This window comes from Neoarius graeffei, chromosome 19 (assembly GCF_027579695.1).
Source record: "Neoarius graeffei isolate fNeoGra1 chromosome 19, fNeoGra1.pri, whole genome shotgun sequence".
In the NCBI taxonomy this organism is placed as follows: domain Eukaryota; kingdom Metazoa; phylum Chordata; class Actinopteri; order Siluriformes; family Ariidae; genus Neoarius; species Neoarius graeffei.
The window spans coordinates 46,248,923-46,276,581 of NC_083587.1; the positions used below are offsets into that span (position 1 = coordinate 46,248,923).

At 43.6% G+C, this 27,659-nt stretch overlaps 1 protein-coding gene across 1 annotated transcript in view; it reads left to right on the plus strand.

Annotated features, from left to right (window-relative positions):
- galnt1 (UDP-N-acetyl-alpha-D-galactosamine:polypeptide N-acetylgalactosaminyltransferase 1) overlaps positions 1 to 27,659 on the plus strand; it is a 296,582-nt gene that overhangs the window by 261,633 nt on the left and 7,290 nt on the right. Inside the window, exons 9-13 of the mRNA XM_060900168.1 lie at positions 5,724 to 5,841; positions 17,499 to 17,679; positions 19,958 to 20,097; positions 21,076 to 21,174; positions 21,296 to 21,430. Coding sequence (XP_060756151.1) covers positions 5,724 to 5,841; positions 17,499 to 17,679; positions 19,958 to 20,097; positions 21,076 to 21,174; positions 21,296 to 21,430 — 673 coding nt within the window. The remainder of the gene's footprint in view (positions 1 to 5,723; positions 5,842 to 17,498; positions 17,680 to 19,957; positions 20,098 to 21,075; positions 21,175 to 21,295; positions 21,431 to 27,659) is intronic.

The following is a 27,659-nucleotide window of genomic DNA, read 5'->3' on the forward strand; positions in this document are numbered from 1 at the left end:
TTAAGTGACTTACCCGTCCAATGAGGATTGTTATTTTCTTGTTTACAAGATGCCACATCTGAGTCGCTGACAAATCCTGAATTTCTGTAAAGATAACTGTCCAGAGATTTATAAGCACACAGTGCTTCACCACTGAACAGCGAGGGAAAGTTAATGAGGTAATTATACACGTCCGGATATTCCGCTGGCAGTTCAACATCCACTGACACGGTCGTGAAAACTCCGTCCGGTAAGCCATAAGGGTCACTAATCTGTAGATCGTTTATTTTAGACATATATCTAGTTATCTGTTCATTAGAAAAATGAGCCGTGTAGTCCGTCGGTTGAAATTGATCCATTCTGTACACGAGTGCAGCAGTATTCAGCGGTGTTTTTTACCGACAAGATGGCGGCTGTGTACTTTCCGGTCACGTGACTGCAAGATCTCTATAAGCAGGATTGTGCAAAACTGACCTACCCGATTTCTGGAACTTGGTGGAAGGGTGTAGCATGGGCCACGGGAGTACCCATTAAATTTTGGAGCAGATCTGAGTCACGAGGCAGATCCATGAATTTAGTTTCTCTTTCACTAACGTTATGAGATACGGTATTTGACCTTGGTGGAAGTCCGTTTTGTTCAACAGTGACGAAACATGATGACTCCATATCACAGTTCACATTCACGGGTACAAGTAATCATCTGGGAGACACATGTTGGCACATTATCCTTACAGTTTTGGAAATATATTCAGACATGGAAGAGTTGACTATCGCCCTTGGCAGAGGTCTGCGCTCTATCCGAGTGCCCTTCTAGTTTATCAGTTGCTTTTTTGTTATTTGTGAAGTTTGTTATTGCCACTGATGCTCAAATGTATCATATGAAATAAGCATTAGAGTTCACTAAAAGAAATTGTTGACAGATTGTATGGGTTATGGAATGTATTATAGTAGTGTGGTACAGCATTTGTGAGTCAGTTATCATTGTGTAAACATCTGGAAAGCTAGTTACACAGCTGTGTGATTTTTACGGTCCGTTTACAGCCTTTCCTGTTTGCTCACTCAGTAATGTAGAGCTACAGGCCCTGCATTCTGGGCTCTCAGAATGTTATCTCTCAGCATTAAGGTCTCATTAATGTCCTAATCCACATTATCCTGCCTCTTGTAAGTCATGTGAATAGACATGATTGTACATTTAAGTTAAACTGTCGTGTGTTATTTCTTCTAGAAGATCTGAATTTGCCATGTTGAGATGTCCGCATTGATTACATAGATACCATACACAGTCTCAGAAATAAAGTTACCGATCTGGCCTGAGTTTCCCAAAAGCATCGCAGCGCGAAGATCATCGGTAAATGGTAGAGCGAGCAACACAATGAAGGCTCTCTCTCCTAGTTAAGACACTCTTATGGCCCTTTTCCACTACCCTTTTTCAGCTCACTTCAGCCCGACACGGCTCGCGTTTCGACTACCTCAGAGCAGCACGACTCAGCTCGCTTCAGCCCTGCTTAGCACCCAAAACTCGCACGGTTTTGGAGTCGGGCTGAAGCGAGCCAAACCGAGCCGAGTGGGGCTAGGGGCGTGAGGAGACACTCCCCTGTGCACTGATTGGTGAGGAGGAGTGTCCTCACATGCCCACACACGCCCCGCAAGCACGCTGGGATCTGTCAACACTGTAAAACCGGAAGAAGAAGAATTACGAATTACGAGAATTTCTGAAGCCTTATGCGCCTCGCCTCATCTATACGCTCTTGCCAGTATCTGTTGGCGTTGTCGGTGACAACAAGCCACAGCACCAAGACCAGCAACACTAACGACTCCATGTTTATTGTTTACTATCCGGGTTGTGAGACTACCGCTTAAAAGGTCACTGATGTCACTGTTTGCACCGCCTAACGACATCACGTGACGTCCACCCACTTTCGCTAACTCCACCCAATGTGTCCACCCACTTCCAGCCAGCACGGTTCAGCGCGGTTGTAGTCGAAATGCAACTCCAACAGCCCCGCTCAGCTCGACTCAGCCCAACTCAGCACGGCACGGCTCAGCCCAACTCAGCCGCGTTGGTAGTGGAAAAGCGGCAATAGTGTTAAAAGGCTTTTGGGAAACCCGCCACTGTACTTTTGCTTGGAGCTGGGTTGGTATCATTTAGGTATGTCTTTTTTTTTTTTTTTTGTCTTTTTATATGCATGTTTTACCTGCAAAGTTACATGTGATGAACCTTAAATGAGCTTTTATAGTCGAGGAAAACTTTTAAAGGTACATCACTGGTCTTTAAAGTCTAGTTATCCCCCACTGGCCGAAAGGGGAGGATTATGTCGTGGTGATGTCCGTTTGTCCCGGGAAGGGTGTTCACCTTCTGAAATCAACTCCTCTCGCAATTTTTGGAGGAATTTTACGAAACTTGGCCAAAGGCATTGTTATATGTCGGTAGTACGCATATTGTAATTTTGTTCAATTCGGTCGCATTTTACCAGAGTTGTGGGCCTTGATTAACAACCTTGTACTTTCACACTTTCTTGAAGGTGCGCTTGCCTTCTGACATCAACTCCTCTTACAATTTTTGGGCGAATTTCTCGAAGCTTGGCAAAAGGCCTTGTTATATGACGGTAATACACATATTGCGATTTAATTTCGTTTGTGAAAATTTTACCAGTTTTTTTTTTTTTTTTTTTTTTTTTACCCTTGATTAAATAACTTTGACAATTTCATGAGGGTGTACGTTCTTCTGAAATCAACTCCTGTCACAGTTTGTGGAGGAATTTCACCAAACTTGGCAAAAGGCTTTGTTCTATGACAGTTATACACATACTGAAATTTTGTTTAATTTGGGCAAATTTTTACCAGAGTTCTGCCCTTGATTATTAACAAACTTGTACTTTTTGGCAATTTCATCAAGGTGTGCTTGCTTTCTGAAATCAACTTCTCTTGCAATTTTTAATCCCCTGCTGGCCAAAAGGCCCGAAGGGGGATTATGTTGTGGCGATGTCTGTCATGGGAAGGGTACTCGCCTTCTGAAATCAATTTCTGGAGGAATTTCACAAAACTTGACAGGATTCTTTGCAGTGGCGGCTGGTAGTCTTTCAAACGGGAGGCTGGTCGGTTACGATATTTCCAGATTTTAAAAGAAAAAAACATCAATTTTGCCCATACTCTTGCCTCTGATCTGGCTGATTGTTGGCAGGGTCACAAACTGTGAAATAACAGGTTCTTTTGGCCCATTAGCCTACTGTCCAATATACATGATGGTGGTGTTGGGGGAGGGGGTATATTTTAACATTTTATATTTTAAAATTGTGGCATGTTGTTTAAAAATTGATCATTATTGAAAGCAGCTCTTTGTCAGGAACCTCAGCAGCAGAGCTGGGTGCCACACATTTCATTCAATGACACTTTCCCTATATTTTACTTATTTTGACTGAGAAATGTTTTACTGACAATTTTGATAACCCTTCACTTTTAATCCAGGTCTGTAGTGTGAAATGTTCTCGGCTGTGTTTTTGTTTAAAAATGTTTTCCAAATTGTAGCTGTGTTGAATTCATATCCAGAAAAATATATATTCCAATATAATATACTCAGCATAAACATTTTAAATAGATTCTGTATTTTTGGTCCATCCATGACATATTACTAAAGTAGCCTATTTACTGTTGTTGATGTGGGTCACTTGCTGTTAGCCAATTCACTTTCTCGTACCAGGAGAGCTGAAAGGAACGAGTATTATTCCCTACCTTTTTCACCAAGTCAATTTGAGGCGTTGGTCTACCCTGCTCTTTAATTTTAATTTTTTCCTCGAAAGGAAGACTGGCAAATGGCTTCGCCAAAATTAAATCAGCAATGCTTGGCATCTGTGCGCAGCTTTCTTGCTAGCTGACTAGCCCCCTCAAGTTCAAGTTCAGTCACTCAAATAAACAAAATTTCTGGAACTAAGATAGCAAACTTGACAACACTATATTTACACTTTATTTACAATGAAAATATATACAAACTAAAAAAGCTGGTAGAAACCGTATGTAATGAATGAAATCGAAATGTAAGCTGATCTCTTACAATACACCACAGCACTTGTGAATCCGCATGGGACTGAACTGAAATTCACCGCTGCCTGTCTATATTTGAAACGAGCTGTCAATCAAAGAAAATATCCGGCTGCTTTCACCAATCACCAGTCTCCTCGCAGAAACTGCCATGTCCCTCCCATGTGAGGCTGGGAGTCTGTGGGACGGGCATTTTCGCAGTATTTGTCCAATAATCGTCTTGCATTTTGAGATCAAAAAGCGCAGAGCTCCCAAATGCCATTGAAGTCCACTGAGGCTGGGAGTCTGTGGGGCGGGCGTTTTCGCAGTATTTGTCTAATAATCGTCTTGCATTTTGAGATTGAAAAGCGCAGCGCTCCCAAATGCCATTGAAGTCCACTGAGGCTGGGCTGCATCGCGCTGTCACGAGGGGGAAAAACTCACGCACACATTAAAGTTATAACGGAATGATTTCGCACTGTAGTTGGGTTGAGCACACATTTCTATAATTCTGGATCTGAAATAGCAATGTTATAAGGTCGGCTATAACATAAGCCTAGCGCAATTCATCCTACACAATGTTCGTCATTTTTAGAGGAGGCTGAGCCTCCCTCGTTGTCTTGGAGCAATCGCCCGTGATTCTTTGTTGTATGTCGCTAATACACATATTGCAATTTCATTCAATTGAGTCACATTTTACCAAAGTTATGGAATAGTTGCCAGCAGGGGATAATGTGCCCTCAGAGCACTCTTGTTTATACCTTTAATGGTACAAGCTCACAGACAGGGGAAAGGTGCAGATTGGTACCTTATTTCTGAGAGTTCTGCAGTCGAGATTTTGATATTGACTTGTCCCACATAAGATGAGCTACTACTGCTAGGAGCTTTTGCTTATGTTGCCGATGATTCCACATGGATTTGCGCTTCCCAAAACCGTTTATTCCCAAATCTCACCCTTTTTGGGTGAACAATCGCACATGGAGATTGTAGAATGGATATTGTACATCCTAATAAAAGACTGTCCTGTGCTCATCCCAGGACTCTTATTTACAGTATCATTATACTGTGCATCTTATCAGCACACTCCTTTTATAGTGTGACTTTATAGTGCACAATTACATATACTCATCTTTTTTACTTCCTCTGGATTGCTCATGTTGGATCTAAAGCTGCTTTGCGACTATTTTAAGACCGATAAAATAGAAGACCGAAGCGCGTACGTCCATGGAGCTGTTGGTGTTTGTTAACTTTGAGAGTAAATTCAGCCCGCTGCTTCTCTAGACCTTTTCCTCGCACTGTTTTTTTTGTTGTTGTTTTGTTTTTCTGCTGAGAGGTCTTTGCTCTTACTATCAGAGCATGTGTTTCTGAACAATAAGGCAGCTTATTTTTATAACGGACACAGTGGGATATAAAAACAAGCATGGACAACAACAGGTCCTCACCAGTGAAAAACAAGTGGAACGAAAACTGGATGGAGGACAAACAGGAAAGAGCTGAGTGCCCAGGGAAAGAAAGAACAAGGGAGCAATATTTACAGAGAGCAAAGCATTCGAAAATAGTTGTTCAGTAACGGACAGTCAGGTGAAAGAGCAGAAGATAAGCTCTTAATCTCCTGAATGATGTGTGTGTTCTGCTGAAAGAGAGAGAGAGAGAAACGTAAAGAAATGCTGCTTATATAAAAGATCCATAAGTTGAGGGTGCTGAGTTGTATTATGTCTGTTTCTATGCAGGACTCCTACCATGGCAGGTGGACTGTTCTCCATAGACAGAGATTACTTTGAGGAGATTGGAACATACGACTCCGGCATGGACATCTGGGGAGGAGAGAACCTAGAGATCTCCTTCAGGGTGAGTTTCAGGACACAATCTATTAATAGACCAGATGGATGTTTTCAGTTTCAAACATTTTGTATGGGCGGCACGGTGGTGTAGTGGTTAGCGCTGTCGCCTCACAGCAAGAAGGTCCTGGGTTCGAGCCCCGTGGCCGGCGAGGGCCTTTCTGTGTGGAGTTTGCATGTTCTCCCCGTGTCCGCGTGGGTTTCCTCCGGGTGCTCCGGTTTCCCCCACAGTCCAAAGACATGCAGGTTAGGTTAACTGGTGACTCTAAATTGAGCGTAGGTGTGAATGTGAGTGTGAATGGTTGTCTGTGTCTATGTGTCAGCCCTGTGATGACCTGGCGACTTGTCCAGGGTGTACCCCGCCTTTCGCCCGTAGTCAGCTGGGATAGGCTCCAGCTTGCCTGCGACCCTGTAGAACAGGATAAAGCGGCTAGAGATAATGAGATGAGATGAGACATTTTGTATGCAGACTCAAGACATCAGACTCCACTATTAATATTTACTGAATAGGAGAAAGTAGTGCAAAATGAACGATGGAAAGCTTTGAGACGGGATTTTAACTTTACTTACTATACTACTATAGAAGAAGAAGAAACCTTTATTTGTCACGTGCACAGTGAAATTCATCCTCTGCATTTAACCCATCTGAAGCAGTGAACACGCGCACATACCCAGAGCGGTGGGCAACCCACACTACAGCACCTGGGGAGCAGTCAGGGGTTCGATACCTTGCTCAAGGGCACTTCAGCCCAAGGCCGTCCCACGTCAACCTAACTGCATGTCTTTGGACTGTGGAGGAAACCCATGCAGGCACGGGGAGAACATGCAAACTCCACACAGAAAGGCCCTCGCCGGCCACGGGGTTCGAACCCGGACCTTCTTGCTGTGAGGCGACAGCGCTAACCACTACACCACCGTGCCGCCTATACAAGGCAATATTTAACAATTATTCGTCGAAGGCGAGGTAAAGATCAGTGAACAATAACCGAGATGAAGTCGAGGTTATTATTTACTGATATTCACTGAGCCTGAGGCGGGTAATTGTTTTAGTATAAACACACCAGCGATTATTTTAAAAAAAATCATATTAAAAAAAATGTATTTCAGTCTTCAAAAGCGGCATGCAAACGTAACGCGCGCAGACTTGCAGCATGCACGTAGGCTTGTGTCACTTATCTTAATACTTTTGTTTTGAAATCGATAAAATAAATCACACTTCCACCTTCCCTTTGAGTAGTTTTAGACCAAACTTTGTCGCATCTTTAGTGCTTTTAGGACCAGCATTTTCTTTCATAATATTTCTAATTCTTAGCAGAGGTGGACAAAGTACCCAACTTCATTACTTAAGTCGAAGTGCAGATCCCACTGGTCAAATGTTACTCTGATACAAGTGAAAGTTGTCCAGTCAAATGTTTACTTAAGTTAAAGTACTGAAGTACTTACTTTTAAAAATACTTAAAGGGGAAGAAAGGGCAATATATAGAGTAAATATAACAGTAAAACACACATTGACGAACCTTATTCAAGACTTACAAAAGTTTTTTGTTCTAAGGTTGGAAAGTTATAGTGTTTTGAAAGTAGCTCGAGCAAACTATTTCCGCAGTTTGAACAGCCCGCCATGATATTAATTTTATCCAATCAGAATGCACGTTCATTTTCTCTGCGTAACACTCATGACGTATGTATGTGCCCAGTTGTGTTGGCTCATTGAGGTTGGGAATAGCACGTGTGAATCGGAAAGTAGGATGAATTGTAAGTGATCGGCTACACAATGCCACAGTGTGTTGCTTTCGGGTGTAATAACAGGACCGATGGAAAGCATAACGATCCTCCAGACGTGTCTTTTCACTCGTTTCTGCTGAAAAACACCAAGCGAGTTCGAGCTTTCTTCTCTTCTTTCGTCATCACCGGAGTCGAGAGTACCTCTCCTAGGTTCAAACTGGTACCTTTCTAAGCCATAGCCTGCTTGCAGTGTGTCTTGCGGGATCTCTTCCTACAATTCGACAGAGCTGTCGCTTTCAGTTGATGTGCCCGACGCCATAATTACACGCTTCTCTCCTAGTGCAGTGCATAGGGCTGACGTCACGGTCTTTTAAAAATGGCGACTCTTGTGCGGTTTAGCGTACCGACTATTATATTTACAATTACCAAGATATTTCGTTGTTTTCTAGTACATAAATTTGATAGAATACTTAAAGGAACAGTCCACCGTACTTCCATAATGAAATATGCTCTTATCTGAATTGAGACGAGCTGCTCCGTACCTGTCCGAGCTTTGCGCGACCTCCCAGTCAGTCAGACGCAGTCAGACGCGCTGTCACTCCTGTTAGCAATGTAGCTAGGCTCAGTATGGCCAACGGTATTTTTTGGGGCTGTAGTTAGATGCGACCAAACTCTTCCGCGTTTTTCCTGTTTGCATAGGTTTATATGACCAGTGATATGAAACAAGTTCAGTTACACAAATTGAAACGTGGCGATTTTCTATGCTCTGGAAAGTCCGCACTATAATGACAGGCGTACTAACACCTTCTGCGCGCTTCGACAGCGCATTGATATCTGAGCTCCGTATCAATACGCTGCCGAAGCGCGCAGAAGGTGTTAGTACGCCTGTCATTATAGTGCGGACTTTCCATAGCATAGAAAATCGCCACGTTTCAATTTGTGTAACTGAACTTGTTTCATATCACTGGTTATATAAACCTATGCAAACAGGAAAAACGCGGAAGAGTTTGGTCGCATCTAACTACAGCCCCAAAAAATACCATTGGCCATGCTGAGCCTAGCTACATTGCTAACAGGAGTGACAGCGCGTCTGACTGCGTCTGACTGACTGGGAGGTCGCGCAAAGCTCGGACAGGTACGGAGCAGCTCGTCTTAATTCAGATAAGAGCATATTTCATTATGGAAGTACGGTGGACTGTTCCTTTAAGAATACGTTACTTTGTCACATCAGCAACCGTATATATTGCCCTTTCTTCCCCTTTAAGTATTAAAAGTACATTTTCTGTCAAAGCACTGTTGTATTATTGCCACAACACTTACAAAACCTAATGCCTCTGAAGCAACTGACTGGAGTCACTGACTAGCTTGTAAAACCTGTAGAACAAACACCTGGTAGAACGTTACAAAATGAAATGCAACTGAACTGACCCCAAAAAAGAAAGCGAGAAAGAGAGAGCCACTGTCGTTTTTATTTATTTATTTATTTATTTATTTATTTAAACACTCCTACCACCCCCACAAAGCAGCATGGCAGTGCTTTGACCCAGCAGTGTGTGCATGCATGTATGTGTATGTTAATCATACACATACATGCATGCACACAGTTAAACATGTTAAACAGTGGAATAGCTGTAAATGCAACTCGCTCAGAAAATAATTATGCTAAAACCTATTTCTGAAAGGACTTCAGATAAGTTAACCTTATTTGTGTTAGCGTAACTCCGTTTTTACATGCAGTGTCCAAGTTAACTAGCTATGTGTTAACGTGGACAAGGCGATGGCAACTTGGTGGGCAAATCCACAGAAAGTCATTTGACTAACCAGACTGCATAGCTACGTTTGCAACGTTATCGCTAGCTCTAAAAGCACAGACAACTTTTACCCTGTCCACACTAGGGATTTTGTACCGATACGATACTACTTTCGTACCGCAACACCTGTCCACACTAGCAACTATACCGGTACTGTAGCGGTATAACTGTATCGGTACGAAACCCACAAATGTATGGGTTTCGTACCGGTACAGTGTCGGTACTGTAGCGCTTCTCTGTAGTGTGGACAGATGAAGCGGCTCTGTATCGATACAAATATAATGCGCATGCGCAAAGTCACACACCTCAATCGATGTCTTCGCTGAATAAAATAGTGAAGAACGGAGATTCGTTTTCTTTGTTTCTTTCTCAATTGCTTCACGCGTTTTATACGATTCGACTGAATAAATGACCACCAGAAATACAGACTGTACATTGACAACAAAAAGCACACACACGTTGTTTCATCCGCCATATTCTCGGAAGGAAGTTACTCGGTAACCACGGAAACATTTCGCACACGCGCATTTCAACTACCGTGAAAGAAAACCGCAAACATTTCTCGCTAGTGTGGACAGATGCACTAAACTGTACCGGTATACTTTGTATCGATACAGTTGTACCACTATCGTACCGGTATATACATGAACATAGCTTTTGTTGCAAGTTTCATCTTGGAATAAAACGTTTACATCCCTCAATATGCTCCCGCAGGTTGGACAGCAAATTTTTGTAGGCTGTGATGTGCTCCGTTTTAGGCAAACAAAGCAAACATTTAAAACCAAACAAATCTTTAATCCTTTCAGAAAACTGAAACTTGGGTTCATGGGCCATGAGTGTGTGCAGTCCCCAGAAGAACTGTCTCAATCATTCTGCCATCAACTGATCGTGTTCAAATAATGCTGCTGAAAAATCATTGAACTTTAATTTTATGCAGTTGATGGACGTGACGTGACCCTAGTGATTACTGATCGGCTGTCTGAGTGTCACCTGTGAAAAAAAACAATCATGTTTTAAAAAGGGAAGAAAAAAAATCCACTTTCAAGGCCACTTCATAGTAACGAGTAATGAGGGCCTTGATAGAAATGTAGTGGAGTAAAAAGTCCGATATTTGCCTTGCAAATGTAGCGAAGTTAAAGTCATAAGTTTCCAAAAAAAATACTCAAGTAAAGTACAGATATTCAAAAAGTTTACTTAAGTACAGTACTCAAGTAAATGTACTTCGTTACTGTCCACCTCTGATTCTTACTCACGGTGACAAAGTGATCGGCTGCCATTTTACCTAGACGCTGGAGGTGATCATTGAGAAATAATCCAAATCTCTCGACCAATCAGCACGCACGATTTCCTATAACCACCTCTGTATTTATACTAATGTGTGTGTATGTGTGTGTGTGTGTGTGTATGTGTGTGTGTATATATATATATATATATATATATATATATAGGGCGGTATGGTGGTGTAGTGGTTAGCGCTGTTGCCTCACAGCAAGAAGGTCCGGGTTCGAGCCCCGTGGCCGGTGAGGGCCTTTCTGTGCGGAGTTTGCATGTTCTCCCCGTGTCCGTGTGGGTTTCCTCCGGGTGCTCCGGTTTCCCCCACAGTCCAAAGACATGCAGGTTAGGTTAACTGGTGACTCTAAATTGACCGTAAGTGTGAGTGTGAGTGTGAATGGTTGTCTGTGTCTATGTGTCAGCCCTGTGATGACCTGGCGACTTGTCCAGGGTGTACCCCGCCTTTCGCCTGTAGTCAGCTGGGATAGGCTCCAGCTTGCCTGCGACCCTGTAGAAGGATAAAGCGGCTAGAGATAATGAGATTATATATATATATATATATATATATATATATATATATATAATATGTGTGTGTGTGCGCTAACAGGATCATTTTCTGTATTACTTTGTTTTAAAACAGCAGCTAGCTTGCAACACATCACATACGTTCAAGCCCTGACTTCCTAACATTTTATATAATGAGTACTAATTTGCATGCACAGTGCAATGAGCTGCATGCCAGAGCCAGTATGTAAATGAGAATTTTATATGTCCTAATTAGATATAGCGAGTTCATACCTCAAACAGACTTCTGGAAGAATAAACTTGAAAGATGGTGAAGTGTGCCAGAAACCACTGATGGAGTGTAGGCATGAGTATGTGTTCTTGTCATAAAGTAAATATTAATTAAAACCTTTCTGATTATTTTAATAAGGTGTCATTTATCACTGTTAAGTTACTTACAGATTAGTAAATTGTTTTATTTTATCTTTAACTGGTGGAAATGGGTTTTTGCAAATGCGCTTTGGTTGCATTTCTGCACACAATCTGTTGGTGTGGGTGTTTTTTTTTTAAGCAATATATTGATTATATTGTTACTTTATTACATCACAACGTAAATGATGAATAATCACGCTTCACTGTGATTTCTAAACCATCAATTAATGATACCATCAACACTGCTTTAGCATTTTCCTCTACTCAGCTTCAGAATATAGTGACGTGTTTGGGCTAACAACCTTTTCAGCAGGGAAGCAGCAACGTTTCTAATAAGCTGGTTAGTGAGGTAGCTACAGTACCAGTCAAAAGTCTGGACACGCGTACTCATTCATACGATGTGCCTTGTCAAAAGTTAATGCGTGGAATTTCTTGCCGCCTTAATGCGTTTGAGATCAGACAGTAAATAATAAAAATACATTAAATAGCCCTATTCAAAAACTGTACTAATCCATTTTATGTCAAGAACTGCTCAACTAAGTAAAGAAAAACGACATCCATCATTACTTTAAGACATGATGTATCTTTTATTTAATAAAAATAAAGAAAAACCATTGCATTAGAAGGTCCAAACTTTTGACTGGTACTGTACATCATCAGCAAAAGTGTTCAACTCCCTGGTAATTTATCAGGGGTGGGTTTCCCAAAGATCATCGTTAAATGGTAGAGCAAGCAGCACAATGAACACTCTGTCTCCTAGCTAAGACGCTCTTAGCATGAAGAGGCTTTTGGGAAACCCAACCCTGATTACAAATGATAAATACACACATTTCTTCCTGTCAGTATTTTTATTACAATCTCATGTTCTCTTATAGTGGATTTTAAAAATCCAAATCAATTATTAGTCAGCAAGTATTTCAAAGAAAATAAAACACAACTGAAAAATACTGCTTGCTTAAGTATTCACGCCCCTAGGTTCCAGAAACTTCAGATGAAAGATTTGTTTTAATGAGGACACAACTGACTTATAATTGGCCTTCATCTGTGAAATATTAAAACAGCTCTCATTTACTGAGCTGTCTTTTGAAGAAACCCTCAGTCTGAAGGAAAGGAATGAAACTGAAGACTAAGGAACTTAAAGATAAGTGAAAAGAATTTCATTCTGTTCGAAATAGGGTGCAAAATTGTATCTAAAAAGTTGGACATCCCAGTAAACATTTGTTAGATTAATAGTGAGGAAGTGGATGCTCAATCACTCTACCCATATACTACCTAGACAAGGCCGTCCTTCAAAACTCAGAGTAAAAACAAGTTGGAGACTGTTAAGGGAAGCCAGAGTGAAGGCCAACAGTCATTCTGAAGGAGTTACAGAGTAATAACATTGGCTGAGAGTGGAGTGAAGATACAGCAGACAACCATTTCAGGAGTTCTGTATAATTGCTGACTGTATGGGAGAGTGGCTAGAAAGAAACCATTGCTCAAGAAGAGCACTATGAAAGCCCAAGAGTGACCTGGGAAGCTCGGTGTAATAAAACAAAGATTGAGAGACTTCATTTGGGCAAGTTTTAAAGCACTATAGACCCCTTTCACTGACGTCACCCGAAACCGGAAGTAAACAGACCCTGCGCCATTTTGGAAGACCAACAAACTCGTGATTAGGGGGAAATAATGGTAGCGGTATGTGAACCCACGAGAATAAAGTGGAGTGGCAAACGACTTAAACAAATCTGAGCTGTTTTATTTATGATTTATTGGCCCAACAGTAGACTTGAAAGAAACCTGTGTGAGACTTGGCAAAAAAAAAAAGTCTGTGCATGATCTGCGGACACTTTGAGGTAAGCAAACGCAAGAAATTCAGATTTAAAACATGCTAAATTGGCCCCAAGTTGATAACTGGATGAGGAGCAAGCCTCCCAGACTTCTACAATTTAATAATAATAATAATAATTTAGGATGGTTTGGGGCTTGCTGTCCCTCCTATTATATAAATAAAGCATAGTTGTTGTGTAGGCATATATCATAAATACATATGTATAATTTGGATAAATTAACCTAAATTATGGATACCTTAATAGGAACAAAAAGTATTAATTTTTCAACTGAAAAGATATATTATTAAAAGATATCAACAAAATTACCTTGGCCATAACTATGTGTAGGTTATTCTTAATAACAGCTGTAATATCACGAACCAAGCCGCTAACAACATAATTGTAAGCCTGTAGCCCTTTGTAGGCTTTCAAGTCATCAGCAGTGTAGGCACTGGGTGTAAACAACAAATAGTTTACAATGTCTGGGTAGCAAACAGATGGCAGAATTGGTGTCCGGTCCTCCTTATGTTTCCATTCTCCCTTGCCGCGAGTCTGATCATATGGGTCAAACCCATCAATCACAGCCAGTTTCTCCACATACCGTGCCCTTTCTGCAGCTGGTAATGTACTCACATAACCAGAATTATCAGCCATCGTGTCACTTTACTCTCGCTCGTACTTTGTTTTATATTGTGAGTGCATGTACTTGGTCTTCCAATATGGCGCCTAACAAAATCTCGCGGTGCGGTGACGTCATGCGGTAGCCCTCTATATGTGGTACAAACCTAACGCAGGCCATACTTCAGTTACGCCCATCTCTGTAGTGAAATATGATGGTGAGAGCATGTTGCTTTTCAGCCTCAGAGCCTGGACTTCTTGTCAAAATGAAAGGGAGAGTGGATTGAGAAATATTGCAAGAGAGCCTGCTTTAGTCTGCAGATGGGTGGATAGGTAAGCTGGCTCACTAACTGTCTCGGGAGAAACATTACCTTTCAGCAGGACAGTGGTCCAAAACATTGTGAAAATCACTTTAGGAGTGGTTAAAAACTAAAAGGTGAATGTTATACAGTGGCCAAGGAAAAGACCAGATCTTAAAGGAACAGTCCACCGTACTTCCATAATGAAATATGTTCTTCTCTGAATTGAGACGAGCTGATCCGTACCTCTCCGAGCTTTGTGCGACCTCCCAGTCAGTCAGACACGCTGTTACTCCTGTTAGCAATGTAGCTAGGCTCAGTATGGCCAGTGGTATTTTTGGGGGCTGTAGTTAGATGCGACCAAACTCTTCTGCATTTTTCCTGTTTACATAGGTTTATATGACCAGTGACATGAAACAAAGTTCAGTTACACAAATTGAAACGTGGCGATTTTCTATGCTATGGAAAGTCCGCACTATAATGACAGGCGTACTAACACCTTCTGCACGCTTCGACAGCGCATTGATACCTTCACTCGGAGTTGTACCATTTTTTTTTTTAGACAGGGCGGACGGACCAGGGCATTCGCCCACCTGGCTGTGCCCGACGAGGAGTGCTCTCGGACGGCTTGGGAGGCAGACTGGAAGTGTGGTTTTACCATGGGCCTCATGCGGAAAAATGACAAAGTCCCAGTTTTACTATGGGGCTCGAGTTGTACCATTTTTTTTAGACAGGGCGGACGGACCAGGGCATTCGCCCGCCTGGCCGTGCCCGAAGAGGAGTGAAGGTATCAATGCGCTGTCGAAGCGCGCAGAAGGTGTTAGTACGCCTGTCATTATAGTGCGGACTTTCCATAGCATAGAAAATCGCTACGTTTCAATTTGTGTAACTGAACTTTGTTTCGTGTCACTGGTCATATAAACCTATGTAAACAGGAAAAACGCGGAAGAGTTTGGTCGCATCTAACTACAGCCCCAAAAAATACCATTGGCCATACTGAGCCTAGCTACATTGCTAACAGGAGTTACAGCGCGTCTGACTGACTGGGAGGTCGCGCAAAGCTCGGAGAGGTACGGAGCAGCTCGTCTCAATTCAGAGAAGAACATATTTCATTATGGAAGTATGGTGGACTGTTCCTTTAATACTGCTGAGAATCTGTGGAAAATTACAGTCATCAAACATTACATTACAGGCATTTAGCTCTCTTATCCAGAGCAACATACAACACACCCAGAGCAGCCTGGAGTTTAGGTGCCTTGCTCAAGGGCACTTCAGCCATTCCTGCTGGTCCAGGGAATTGAACTGGTGACCTTTTGGTTCCAAAGCTGTGTCTCTCTAACCATTAGGCCATGGCTTCCCATGTAGCATCCAACCAGCCTGAAAAACCTGGAGCAACTCTGCCAGGAAGAATGGGTGAAAATTCTAAACAGTGTGCAAAGCTGGTAGGAACTGACAAGTCTTAAAGCTGTGACTTCTAACAAGTACGAGCCTAAGGGGTTAAATACTTATGCAAACAGCATGTTTCCTTTTTTAAAAAAATTAGTATTATTCTTTTAAAGAGCTGCTGACAAATAACGAATTTGGACTTTGAAGATTTACTTTTAGAGCAAATTGGTTTGCGGTTAAATTATTGGCTGAACAATCCTGTGTGTTATTTGTAATCCAGATGAATCTGATTATTTTTTTTAATGGTTTTGCATCCTTTTGCAAGGCACTGTGTTTCATTTTCATTTTTTAAACCCAGAAAATATGGATTTAGGTTTTATTTAGGTTATTTTTGAGTATTTTGATGTCTGTCTGCAAAAATCCAGTCTGTTTAACAAATGCAGCAGTTAAAAAGTCACTGTAAAACCTTGCCAGCTCTGTTCGATTTCCTCATGATTAAATCGTGTTTTTCGGCAGTAATGTTGTCAAGTAGTTTAAGTCCATATAGTCTCTCTCTCTCTCTCATTTCTCATACAATAGTCCATATAGTGCCCAAATTTGACCATGTCCAACGTTTACTTCATGTATAATGGATTGATAATGGTGGAGCACTCAGGCTGCCATTATTTCTAATTGGCACATAAGTGCTATTCATTTAATTACTTTGCGAATATGAATTGCTTGCTTGGAGCAAAAATTAAACTGTATCAGCAAGATGAGTGCCAGCATAAAGATTGTTCGGAGATAATGGGTCAATTTTGATTTTAGACTTTTAATGTTACTTTTATTAAAACAAGCACAGTTGGTTGTTCACTATATGGGCACCTGTCTGTGGTTCCTCCCCAAAACTGATACCGCAAAGTTTGAAGCACACAATTGTATAGAATATCTTCGTATCCTGTAGTTTCTCTTCACTGGAATGAACAGACCCGTTCCGACATCGCGAAACCTCATGAGCTCCATGAACGCACGGCCAAGGTTGGAGTTGAAGAACTTGCGTGGCCTGCACAGAACCCTTGGGATGAACTGGAATGTCGACTCCACCCCAGACCTCTTCAAAATGACATCATTGTCTGACCTCACTAATGCTGTTGTGTTCAAAAACATTTGGCCATAATGTGTCTCTATGAAAGGACTGTGTTGACGTGACTGATAAATGTTAAAGTATACAAATAACAGGTTGCTTTACAGTTGTACATGAGCGTTGACTAACTGATGTGTTGCAGAAGAAAGAAAGCAGAGAGCTTTCTTAACATTCTGCTTTTTATTTACAGATTAGATCATGTTGCTCTGTTAGGGTTGACATGAGGGAAGAGGAGAATGTAATTGTGCTTTAATTAAAGCAGCTACGAAGCGATACAGATAAAGTTTCATATCTGAAATGGAATTAGATTGATTTGGGTTGTAATTTTTTGCGATCGTTCAGGCGGAGGTAAAATTGCTTCAGCCTTTTTTTTTTTTTTTGTCAGAGCTGAGTGCTTCATTCAGGTCACATTTAAGCTGGCTATCTGAATCTTTTCACTTTTACACTGATGAAAGTCTCTGTCTCTCAATAAAGTTTTTCGAGTTGTAAGCAGTTATCCTCATAAATGGTAATAGATGGTGTAACTGAATCACGCTGGGTTGTGAGAGCTTTAAAAATGTCCAGTCAGTTAATTCATAGTGCAGCTCTTCAGCTTCTCATCACTGTTCCACTTTTTTGAGAATCCCAGTCTTGTGTTTTTGATGATGCAGTATGTGTTAGATCTTATATAATGTGTGTGTGTGTGTCAGATCTGGCAGTGTGGTGGGACGCTGGAGATCGTGACGTGTTCTCACGTGGGACACGTTTTCCGGAAGGCCACGCCATACACATTCCCTGGTGGCACAGGCCAGATCATCAACAAGAACAACAGACGCCTGGCCGAGGTGTGGATGGATGAGTTTAAGAATTTCTTCTACATCATTTCACCTGGTAAGTTCCACATAATTACACAAACTCTCTCTCTCTCTCCACACACTCACAAATACACACACTATAACCTCCCATTGTTTCTCAGAGGTATTTGTATTGTCAGTGCTCTTGGGTGGAAGGCTTTTATTGACTCAGAGATGGAACATAATGGATATTAATATCACTGTCAATATTTCCCATTGCAGTCTGCAGCGCTGTGTTTGTATGTTAGTGTTAGAGATGGAAAAGATTCACCGATTTGCATCAGTGCACCAGCATAAAAGTTGATAATGTGATCACTCTGATTAATAAAGTGTGCATCGGATACAATTTGGCATGAATTTGGGACACAGCGTTTCTAACCTCTCTACCTCAGTAAAATCCTATTTATTAACATGTATATAATTATTAGTAGAGGCTTTATGCTTTTATTATTTAGAAATGTAACCGAAAAAAAATAATTTCAGTTGATTCCTACTTTCTAAACTGTTTCTCAAGTGCACTTTTTCATCTCCACTGCTGTCAGTGGCCAATTCTCGTCAAGTCTGTCGCGAGTTGGAGGCGTGTCCAGGCGAGTCACAGATTATCATGGAGCGGGAAGAGCTGCCATATTGAACGGCATCGCGTCATATTCTTTTGTATTGCATTATCTCATTATCTGTAGCCGCTTTATCCTGTTCTACAGGGTCGCAGGCAAGCTGGAGCCTATCCCAGCTGACTACGGGTGAAAGGCGGGGTACACCCTGGACAAGTCGCCAGATCATCACAGGGCTGACACATAGACACAGACAACCATTCACACTCACATTCACACCTACGGTCAATTTAGAGTCACCAGTTAACCTAACCTGCATGTCTTTGGACTGTGGGGGAAACCGGAGCACCCGGAGGAAACCCACGGGGAGAACATGCAAACTCCGCACAGAAAGGCCCTCGCCAGCCACGGGGCTCAAACACGGACCTTCTTGCTGTGACGCGACAGCGCTAACCACTACACCACCGTGCCGCCCTGTATTGCATTACCGTATTTTCTGGACTATAGAGCGCACCTGTATATAAGCCGCATCCGCTCTATTTTTTAAAAAAAATTTAAAAAAAGATACACAAGCCGCACCGGGCTATAAGCCGCAGATATCTATGTTGAAAAATTAGATATTTACTGCATGTACAGAACGATTTTGTACTGTAAATGTACATGTATGTACCTGAACAGATTCTTTCCGAACAGTGCCTTTTAACACGGCAGCAACTTTGCTGATTAAAACGGAACAGAACCAAGAGAAAATAACCGGTATTTATTTACCTTCATTTCTCCTGTGTTTGAAACCACAAGTCACTTTAATCATCTTCGCTGGATCTGAAAATAATTACCAGTTAGTAATTTGTCGTGCGTGTTCTATCTGCTAATTCTTCTTTGCATTGATTTTTCGTCTATCTTATTTTTGATTCTACTTCCGGTTAGAGCGCCCCTAGCGGTGGAAGAAAAATCCACAGAATAGCCGCACCTTTGTATAAGCCGCATGGTTCAAAACCTAGGAAAAAAGTAGCGGCTTATAGTCCAGAAAATACGGTATGTTGAATGAAATCGTGTCGAATCGCACTGCATCGCAGCAGGGCTGCATCACATTAGTAGTTGCTCCATATGTATCTTAAATTTATTAGATTGTTGGCAGTGCATCGAGATGTGTATGTCAGTGATGGAGATGCACAGCCCTAGTGTGTCTTTCATACGTTTGAAAGAGATCTTGGTTGGCTCTGCTTCGAGGAGATTCTTCTTTTTGAATTTGTTCAAAAATCTCTTAAAACGGTGTTCCCTTTTTCTCATTATCTCTAGCCGCTTTATCCTGTTCTACAGGGTCGCAGGCAAGCTGGAGCCTATCCCAACTGACCACGGGCGAAAGGCGGGGTACACCCTGGACAAGTCGCCAGGTCATCACAGGGCTGACACATAGATACAGACAACCATTCACACTCACATTCACACCTACGGTCAATTTAGAGTCACCAGTTAACCTAACCTGCATGTCTTTGGACTGTGGGGGAAACCGGAGCACCCGGAGGAAACCCACGCGGACACGGGGAGAACATGCAAACTCCGCACAGAAAGGCCCTCGCCGGCCATGGGGCTCAAACCCGGACCTCCTTGCTGTGAGGCGACAGCGCTAACCACTACACCACCGTGCCACCCGTGTTCCCTTTTTAATAAATGTATTTTTTTCTCCCATGTAACAAACTGCTTTGCGAGTCTCACACCTCTCTCTCTCTCTCTCTCTGTGTGTGTGTGTGTGTGTGTGTGTAGGAGTGACGAAGGTGGACTACGGGGATGTCTCATCCAGGACCGCTTTGAGACAGAAACTGCAGTGCAAACCATTCTCCTGGTACCTGGAGAACATCTATCCCGACTCACAAATCCCACGCCACTATTATTCCCTGGGAGAGGTAGCGTGCGCGCACTCACACACCTACACATAAACACGGGGTATATTTGAAATACCGTGTAAGATGTGTATCATATTGCGTTAATAGCAGGGTCCTAGGTGTGGTGTGTGTGTGAGAAGGAAATGAGAAGTGAAAGACCGAGATGAATATAGACTGCGCTTCTCTCTACCTCTCTCTCTCATATTATTAGATTTAGTATTCCACCAGTACTCATAATTTCCCTCTTTCTGTCTCCTACGCTCCATCAGTCTGTCTCTCTCCCTCATGTGCCCGTCTGTGCTATTTGTTTTTAATCTCTTTCATTGTCTCTCTCTCTCGCTCTTTCACTTTTCCTCATAAAGAAATGTGCGTGTGCATCGGCACTGATGTGTGATACCGTGTGCGCCCTTTCTCTTTCTTCAGCCGACACTCATTCGTCCTTCGTCTGTCCGTCTCTCTTGTGTGTTATTGCCCTATGATGTCAGACACTCTTTGAGCTCTGTCTGTCATCTCATCTCTTTTTTTTTTTTTTTCCACATGCATGACAGGAAGTCTCACACAGCTGCGTTTGCAGGGTGTGAGGTCACCGTAAAATATAGCCAATCACAGTGGGATTAGTCGAGGGCGTGGCTGAGACAGAACATGTTATTGGCTGAGATTAAGAGTGCAAAGAGTACAAAAAATGTTCTGTAGTGAGGGGAAGATTTGACTGACTGCATCATAAATTGTGCGTGCGTGTGTGTACATGGTTCAGTCGTCTGTGTGTGTACGCTCCCCCGCTGGTGTGTGAATGTGTTTTTGTAATTAGTGATGTTTACGTGTTTGACACAGCGCCAGCAGTATACACATTTATTTACGTCTGTACAAAGCAAAGCTCTTGCAGAAATACATTTCATCAGTGTGCCAGCTCCAGCACGCAGCAGAGTGACCAAGCACAGAACAGAATTGTGTTTCATTTCACTCCAGCTCGAGTTTATAACACGTCTGTGAATCTCGCAGATCCGTAACGCAGAGACTAACCAGTGTCTGGACAACATGGCACGGAAAGAGAATGAAAAAGTAGGCATCTTCAACTGTCATGGCATGGGAGGCAACCAGGTCAGAACATTCTCTCTCTCTCTCTCTCTCTCTCTCTCTCTCATATATATTTCTCATTTTAGCTTTATGCTGTCCAGGAAAAGAAAGCGATCATGTATCTGTGTGTGTGTCGTGTTTGCAGGTTTTCTCTTACACAGCCAATAAGGAGATCAGAACAGACGACCTGTGTCTAGATGTGTCCAAACTGAACGGGCCTGTAATGATGCTCAAGTGCCATCATCTGAAAGGCAACCAGCTGTGGGAGTACGATCCTCTGGTGAGTGCGTGGAGTCAATTCCAGAAATATTGGCATTCATAAATAAGTAATTACCTGCTTTAAGTGATACAGCGAGCACAACTTTAAACAAGTTTTATTTCAATACAGTGAGACTTTATCAGAGGTGGACAGTAACGAAGCACATTTACTTGAGTACTGTACTTAAGTACACTTTTTGAGTATCTGTACTTTACTTGAGTATTATTTTCTTTGGAAGCTTCTGACTTTAAAGGAACAGTCCACCGTACTTCCATAATGAAATATGCTCTTATCTGAATTGAGACGAGCTGTTCCGTACCTGTCCGAGCTTTGCGCGACCTCCCAGTCAGTCAGACGCAGTCAGACGTGCTGTCACTCCTGTTAGCAATGTAGCTAGGCTCAGCATGGCCAATGGTATTTTTTGGGGCTGTAGTTAGATGCGACCAAACTCTTCCGCGTTTTTCCTGTTTACATAGGTTTATATGACCAGTGACATGAAACAAGTTCAGTTACACAAATTGAAACGTGGCGATTTTCTATGCTATGGAAAGTCCGCACTATAATGACAGGCGTACTAACACCTTCTGCGTGCTTCGGCAGCGCATTGATATCTGAGCTCCGTATCAATGCGCTGCCGAAGCGCGCAGAAGGTGTTAGTACACCTGTCATTATAGTGCGGACTTTCCATAGCATAGAAAATCGCCATTTTTCAATTTGTGTAACTGAACTTGTTTCATGTCACTGGTCATATAAACCTATGTAAACAGGAAAAACGCGGAAGAGTTTGGTCGCATCTAACTACAGCCCCAAAAAATACCATTGGCCATACTGAGCCTAGCTACATTGCTAACAGGAGTGACAGGGCGTCTGACTGCGTCTGACTGACTGGGAGGTCGCGCAAAGCTCGGACAGGTACGGAGCAGCTCGTCTCAATTCAGATAAGAGCATATTTCATTATGGAAATACGGTGGACTGTTCTTTTAACTTCACTACATTTAAAAGACAAATATTGTACTTTTCACTCCACTACATTTCTATCAAGGTCCTCGTTACTATGAAGTGGCTTTGAATGTGGATGTTTTTTCTTTTCTTTTATAAAACCTGATTTTTTTTTTTTTTTTGCAGCTGACACTGAGACAGTAATCACTAGGGTCACGTCACGTCCATAGACTGTATAAAATCAAGCTCAATGATTTCTCCGCAGCGTTATTTTAACACGATCAGTTGATGGCAGAATGGAAGGAGGCGGGTCTTCTGGGGAACGCACACACTCATGGCCATACCTAGAACCCACGTTTCAGTTTTCTGAAAGGATTAAAGATTTGTTTGGTTTTAAATGTTTGCTTTGTTTGCTGAAAACAAACCACATCACGGCCTACAAAAACTCGCCGTCCGACCTGCGGAAGCATATTGAGGTATATAAACGTTTTATTCCAAGAGAAAGCTTGTAATGAAGCTGCCTGTGCTTTTAGAGCTAGCGATAACGTTGCAATAGCTATGCAGTCTGGTTAGTCAAATGACTTTCTATGGATTTGCCCGCCAAGTTGCCGTCGCCTTGTCCACGGCTAACGTTTACACATAGCTAGTTAACTTGGACACTGTTAGTTAGCATGTAAAAACGGAGTTACGCTAACATGAATAACGTTAACTTATCTGAAGTCCATTCAGAACTATGTTTTAGCATAATCTTGCCAAATAAACAATGTAGAAATCTTTCTTTTCTAGTAGCGTTAGCTACCCAATATGATTTCGAGTTTGAAAAGCGTTTGCTAGCATGTCTGGTGGAGTTTCACTGATGAGCTAGCTTAACGTTAAACCACCATGATGGTATGTACAGCATGTGTTCATTTTGTGAATTCACATTTCTGTCTTTGGTCACGGCGTTCGGTTTTGTAAGCGTTGTGGCAATAATATGACGATGCTTTGACAGAAAATGGACCCGGAACCTTCTTGCTGTGAGGCGACCGTGCTAACCACTACACCACCGTGCCTCCCATATATATATATTTTTTTATATACCATCTGGAATACCATAACTACCAAGCAACTCCCTAGCAATCGCTAGTTATCGCCTGTCATACCATAGCAACCACCTAGACTACCATAGCAACCACCTACAATATCATAGAACCACGATAACTTGTGGTTCTACGGTTCTAACAACCAACTAGCAACACCCTGCCAATCACATGGAACATTATAATATTAACCACATACCGTAGCAAAGCAATAACAACCTCCTACCGTCACCAGGGGACTTGGTCATGCTACTCTGCCTTTTCTTCAGGAAATGAACTGTTGTAGTTTTAAGTTACATTTTGCATGCACACATACCTCGTGGACTTTATGCAGCCTGCTGTGTTGGAAGGATGGTGGTATTACTGTATTTGTACTGAGACAGCTGTCACTCACTTTAAACATCACACTGATGTTCAGTGAATTAAGAGAGAGATTAGAGCACAGACATTCTGAACAATACTCTGTGCCTTCCACTGATCCAAGCCATCACTTGTTTGTGGAAATGTCACTCTAATCCCTGCCCCTCCTCCTCCACCTCCTCTTCAGCACACTGGCCTGATGCCCGGCGGGTGAAGGACTGAAACGGGGGCCTGTAGCAGCCTTTTCACTGTTGATAAAAGTTCTGTTTTAGACATGGACAGAGGAAGGAGGGGAGTGACAAAGATCAGGGGATCACTTGTCAAAGCAACTACCTCTCCTGAATGTTTTAGCATAAATTACCATCACTTTCCAACTGGTGTGTGTGTGTGTGAGAGAGAGAGAGAGAGAGAGAGAGTTCCCTTAGTGCACATATGTTTTATATATAATGTGTATTCATTAGAGCATATTGCACACTTGTGAAAAATGACTGCATCCAAAATGTATTTTATACTGAAACTCCGAGTTGATTACTTTAGTTTAACCTTCTTTAATAGACTTGCCAGTCTCTTCTCACTCAACCTCCCCAATGATGCCTTTCGACTACCTCTGCTCATAGTGGTGCAGTGGGATTTATCCTTCATTCCCTTTCTACCTAAAGAGAACGATGCAGCAGAGCTTTAGTCCTTTAATGTATCCAGCTCTCTCACCTCCTCTTGCATCTGTACACTCTGCTCAAGCAGCTTCCAAAGTCTCATATCTCATACTAATACCATGTCCTCCATGAAAAACAATCATGTTTGATACCTTACAGATTGCGACTAGCCAAGCTGAATTGGTTATTGGCCACGCCCCCTCCACTGTTTCTAAGTCGGATTTCTCAGGTGGAAAACGGTGATTGAGAAACGTAGCATTCGCTTTTTTGTTTTTGTTTGTTTTTTTGAAACGTGTATGGATTAATGTTTGTTTTATGTACATTTGTCTGTGATGTCAGTTCTGTTTTAAGTTATCTGTTTAGTGTGTTTTGTATCCAGCACTCGTCTGAGCAGGTCAAGCTCCTGGCCAGCATACGGTAAAGGACAAAGCTTTGAGTAAAAGTCATCGGACCAAATTTTTTAAAGGTTAAAATACTCCTGTGAAATAGGATATCAGCAGCGTATGGTTCGAGTCAATACTGGCAAACCTCAAATACTGTTGTTCAATCGTGGCAGTAAAATATGTCAGGTCGTCTAAGATATTAGGAGTGTCATCTGGCTTAAAAATGTAACTGAGGAAATTAAATGCTCTGCAAACATAGATCTAACGTGTTAGGTACAACGCTCTGAGGATTTGCCAGCCTCTTGTTACTTTGGTAACGATGATACTGAACACTGCACACTTACTTTTGTTTGTGAATTAAACAGATGGAGTTCAGTGTAAACATTTATTTCGAATCTGCAGTTGAAAGAAATTATTCAGATTAATACAAACTTTGCACATGAACATGACTATGGGCTTCATTCAAACTTCATAAACCCTGTACCGATGTCCAAGTTTTATCCTGTAAAGATGGCCAGGGAGAGGGGTTTGTTTCAAAGGTTACAATCTATTTTGACACCACAGTTTCCTGAAACAGTAATTACGTATGTAACCGTGAACATGAATAAAGCCCGACCTGAGATTAAAGCCTGCTGGTGCAAAAATGATGTGTTCAGTGATGTAACGGTCATGTGAAGTTGAAATTGACTGTGTATCTTCTCTCTCTCTCTCTCTCACACACACACACACACACACACACACACACACGCCAAATCTAACAACAGAACGTGCTCTTGATGTATTCATGTGATGTGAGTTCACACTGCCATGGATTCAACTAATCACAGATCTAACTGCAATTGTATTACTAACTGCAGTGTGAACATAACAACTAACCCCCACACACACGCACACAGACATATATCCTCCCCTTCCCCACATCCTCCTCTTCTCTCTCTCTCCCCCCCACATCCTCCCCTTCTCTCTCTCTCCCCCACATCCTCCCTTCTCTCTCTCTCCCCCCCACATCCTCCCCTTCTCTCTCTCTCCCCACATCCTCCCCTTCTCTCTCCTCCCACATCCTCCCCTTCTCTCTCCTCCCCACATCCTCCCCTTCTCTCTCCTCCCCACATCATCCCCTTCTCTCTCCCCCCCACATCCTCCCCTTCTCTCTCCCCCCACATCCTCCCCTTCTCTCTCCCCCCCACATCCTCCCCTTCTCTCTCCCCCCCACATCCTCCCCTTCTCTCTCCCCCCACATCCTCCCCTTCTCTCTCCCCCACATCCTCCCCTTCTCTCTCCCCCCCACATCCTCCCCTTCTCTCTCTCCCCCCCACATCCTCCCCTTCTCTCTCCCCCACATCCTCCCCTTCTCTCTCCTCCCCACATCCTCCCTTCTCTCTCCTCCCCACATCCTCCCCTTCTCTCTCCTCCCCACATCCTCCCCTTCTCTCTCCTCCCCACATCCTCCCCTTCTCTGTCCCCCCACATCCTCCCCTTCTCTCTCCCCCCACATCCTCCCCTTCTCTCTCCCCCCACATCCTCCCCTTCTCTCTCCCCCCACATCCTCCCCTTCTCTCTCCCCCCACATCCTCCCCTTCTCTCTCCTCCCCACATCCTCCCCTTCTCTCTCCCCCCACATCCTCCCCTTCTCTCTCCCCCCCCACATCCTCCCCTTCTCTCTCTCCCCCCCACATCCTCCCCTTCTCTCTCTCCCCCCCACATCCTCCCCTTCTCTCTCTCCCCCCCACATCCTCCCCTTCTCTCTCTCCCCCCCACATCCTCCCCTTCTCTCTCTCCCCCCCACATCCTCCCCTTCTCTCTCTCCCCCCACATCCTCCCCTTCTCTCTCTCCCCCCACATCCTCCCTTCTCTCTCTCCTCCCACATCTTCCCCTTCTCTCTCTCCTCCCCACATCTTCCCCTTCTCTCCCCCCACATCCTCCCCTTCTCCCCCCCACATCCTCCCCTCTCCCCCCCCACATCCTCCCCTTCTCCCCCCCACATCCTCCCCTTCTCCCCCCCCACATCCTCCCCTTCTCCCCCCCCACATCCTCCCCTTCTCCCCCCCACATCCTCCCCTTCTCCCCCCCACATCCTCCCCTTCTCCCCCCCACATCCTCCCCTTCTCCCCCCCACATCCTCCCCTTCTCCCCCCACATCCTCCCCTTCTCCCCCCCCACATCCTCCCTTCTCCCCCCACATCCTCCCCTTCTCCCCCCCACATCCTCCCCTTCTCCCCCCCACATCCTCCCCTTCTCCCCCCCACATCCTCCCCTTCTCCCCCTCACATCCTCCCCTTCTCCCCCTCCACATCCTCCCCTTCTCCCCCTCACATCCTCCCCTTCTCCCCTCACATCCTCCCTTCTCCCCCTCACATCCTCCCCTTCTCCCCCCCACATACTCCCCTTCTCCCCCCCCACATACTCCCCTTCTCCCCCCCCACATACTCCCCTTCTCCCCCCCCACATCCTCCCCTTCTCCCCCCCCACATCCTCCCCTTCTCCCCCGCCACATCCTCCCCTTCTCCCCCCACATCCTCCCTTCTCCCCCCCACATCCTCCCCTTCTCCCCTCACATCCTCCCCTTCTCCCCTCACATCCTCCCCTTCTCCCCTCCACATCCTCCCCTTCTCCCCCTCCACATCCTCCCCTTCTCCCCCTCACATCCTCCCCTTCTCCCCCTCACATCCTCCCCTTCTCCCCCCACATACTCCCCTTCTCCCCCCCACATCCTCCCCTTCTCCCCCCCCACATCCTCCCCCCCCACATCCTCCCTTCCCCCCCCACATCCTCCCCCCCCCACATCCTCCCCTTCCCCCCCCCACATCCTCCCCTTCTCCCCCCCACATCCTCCCC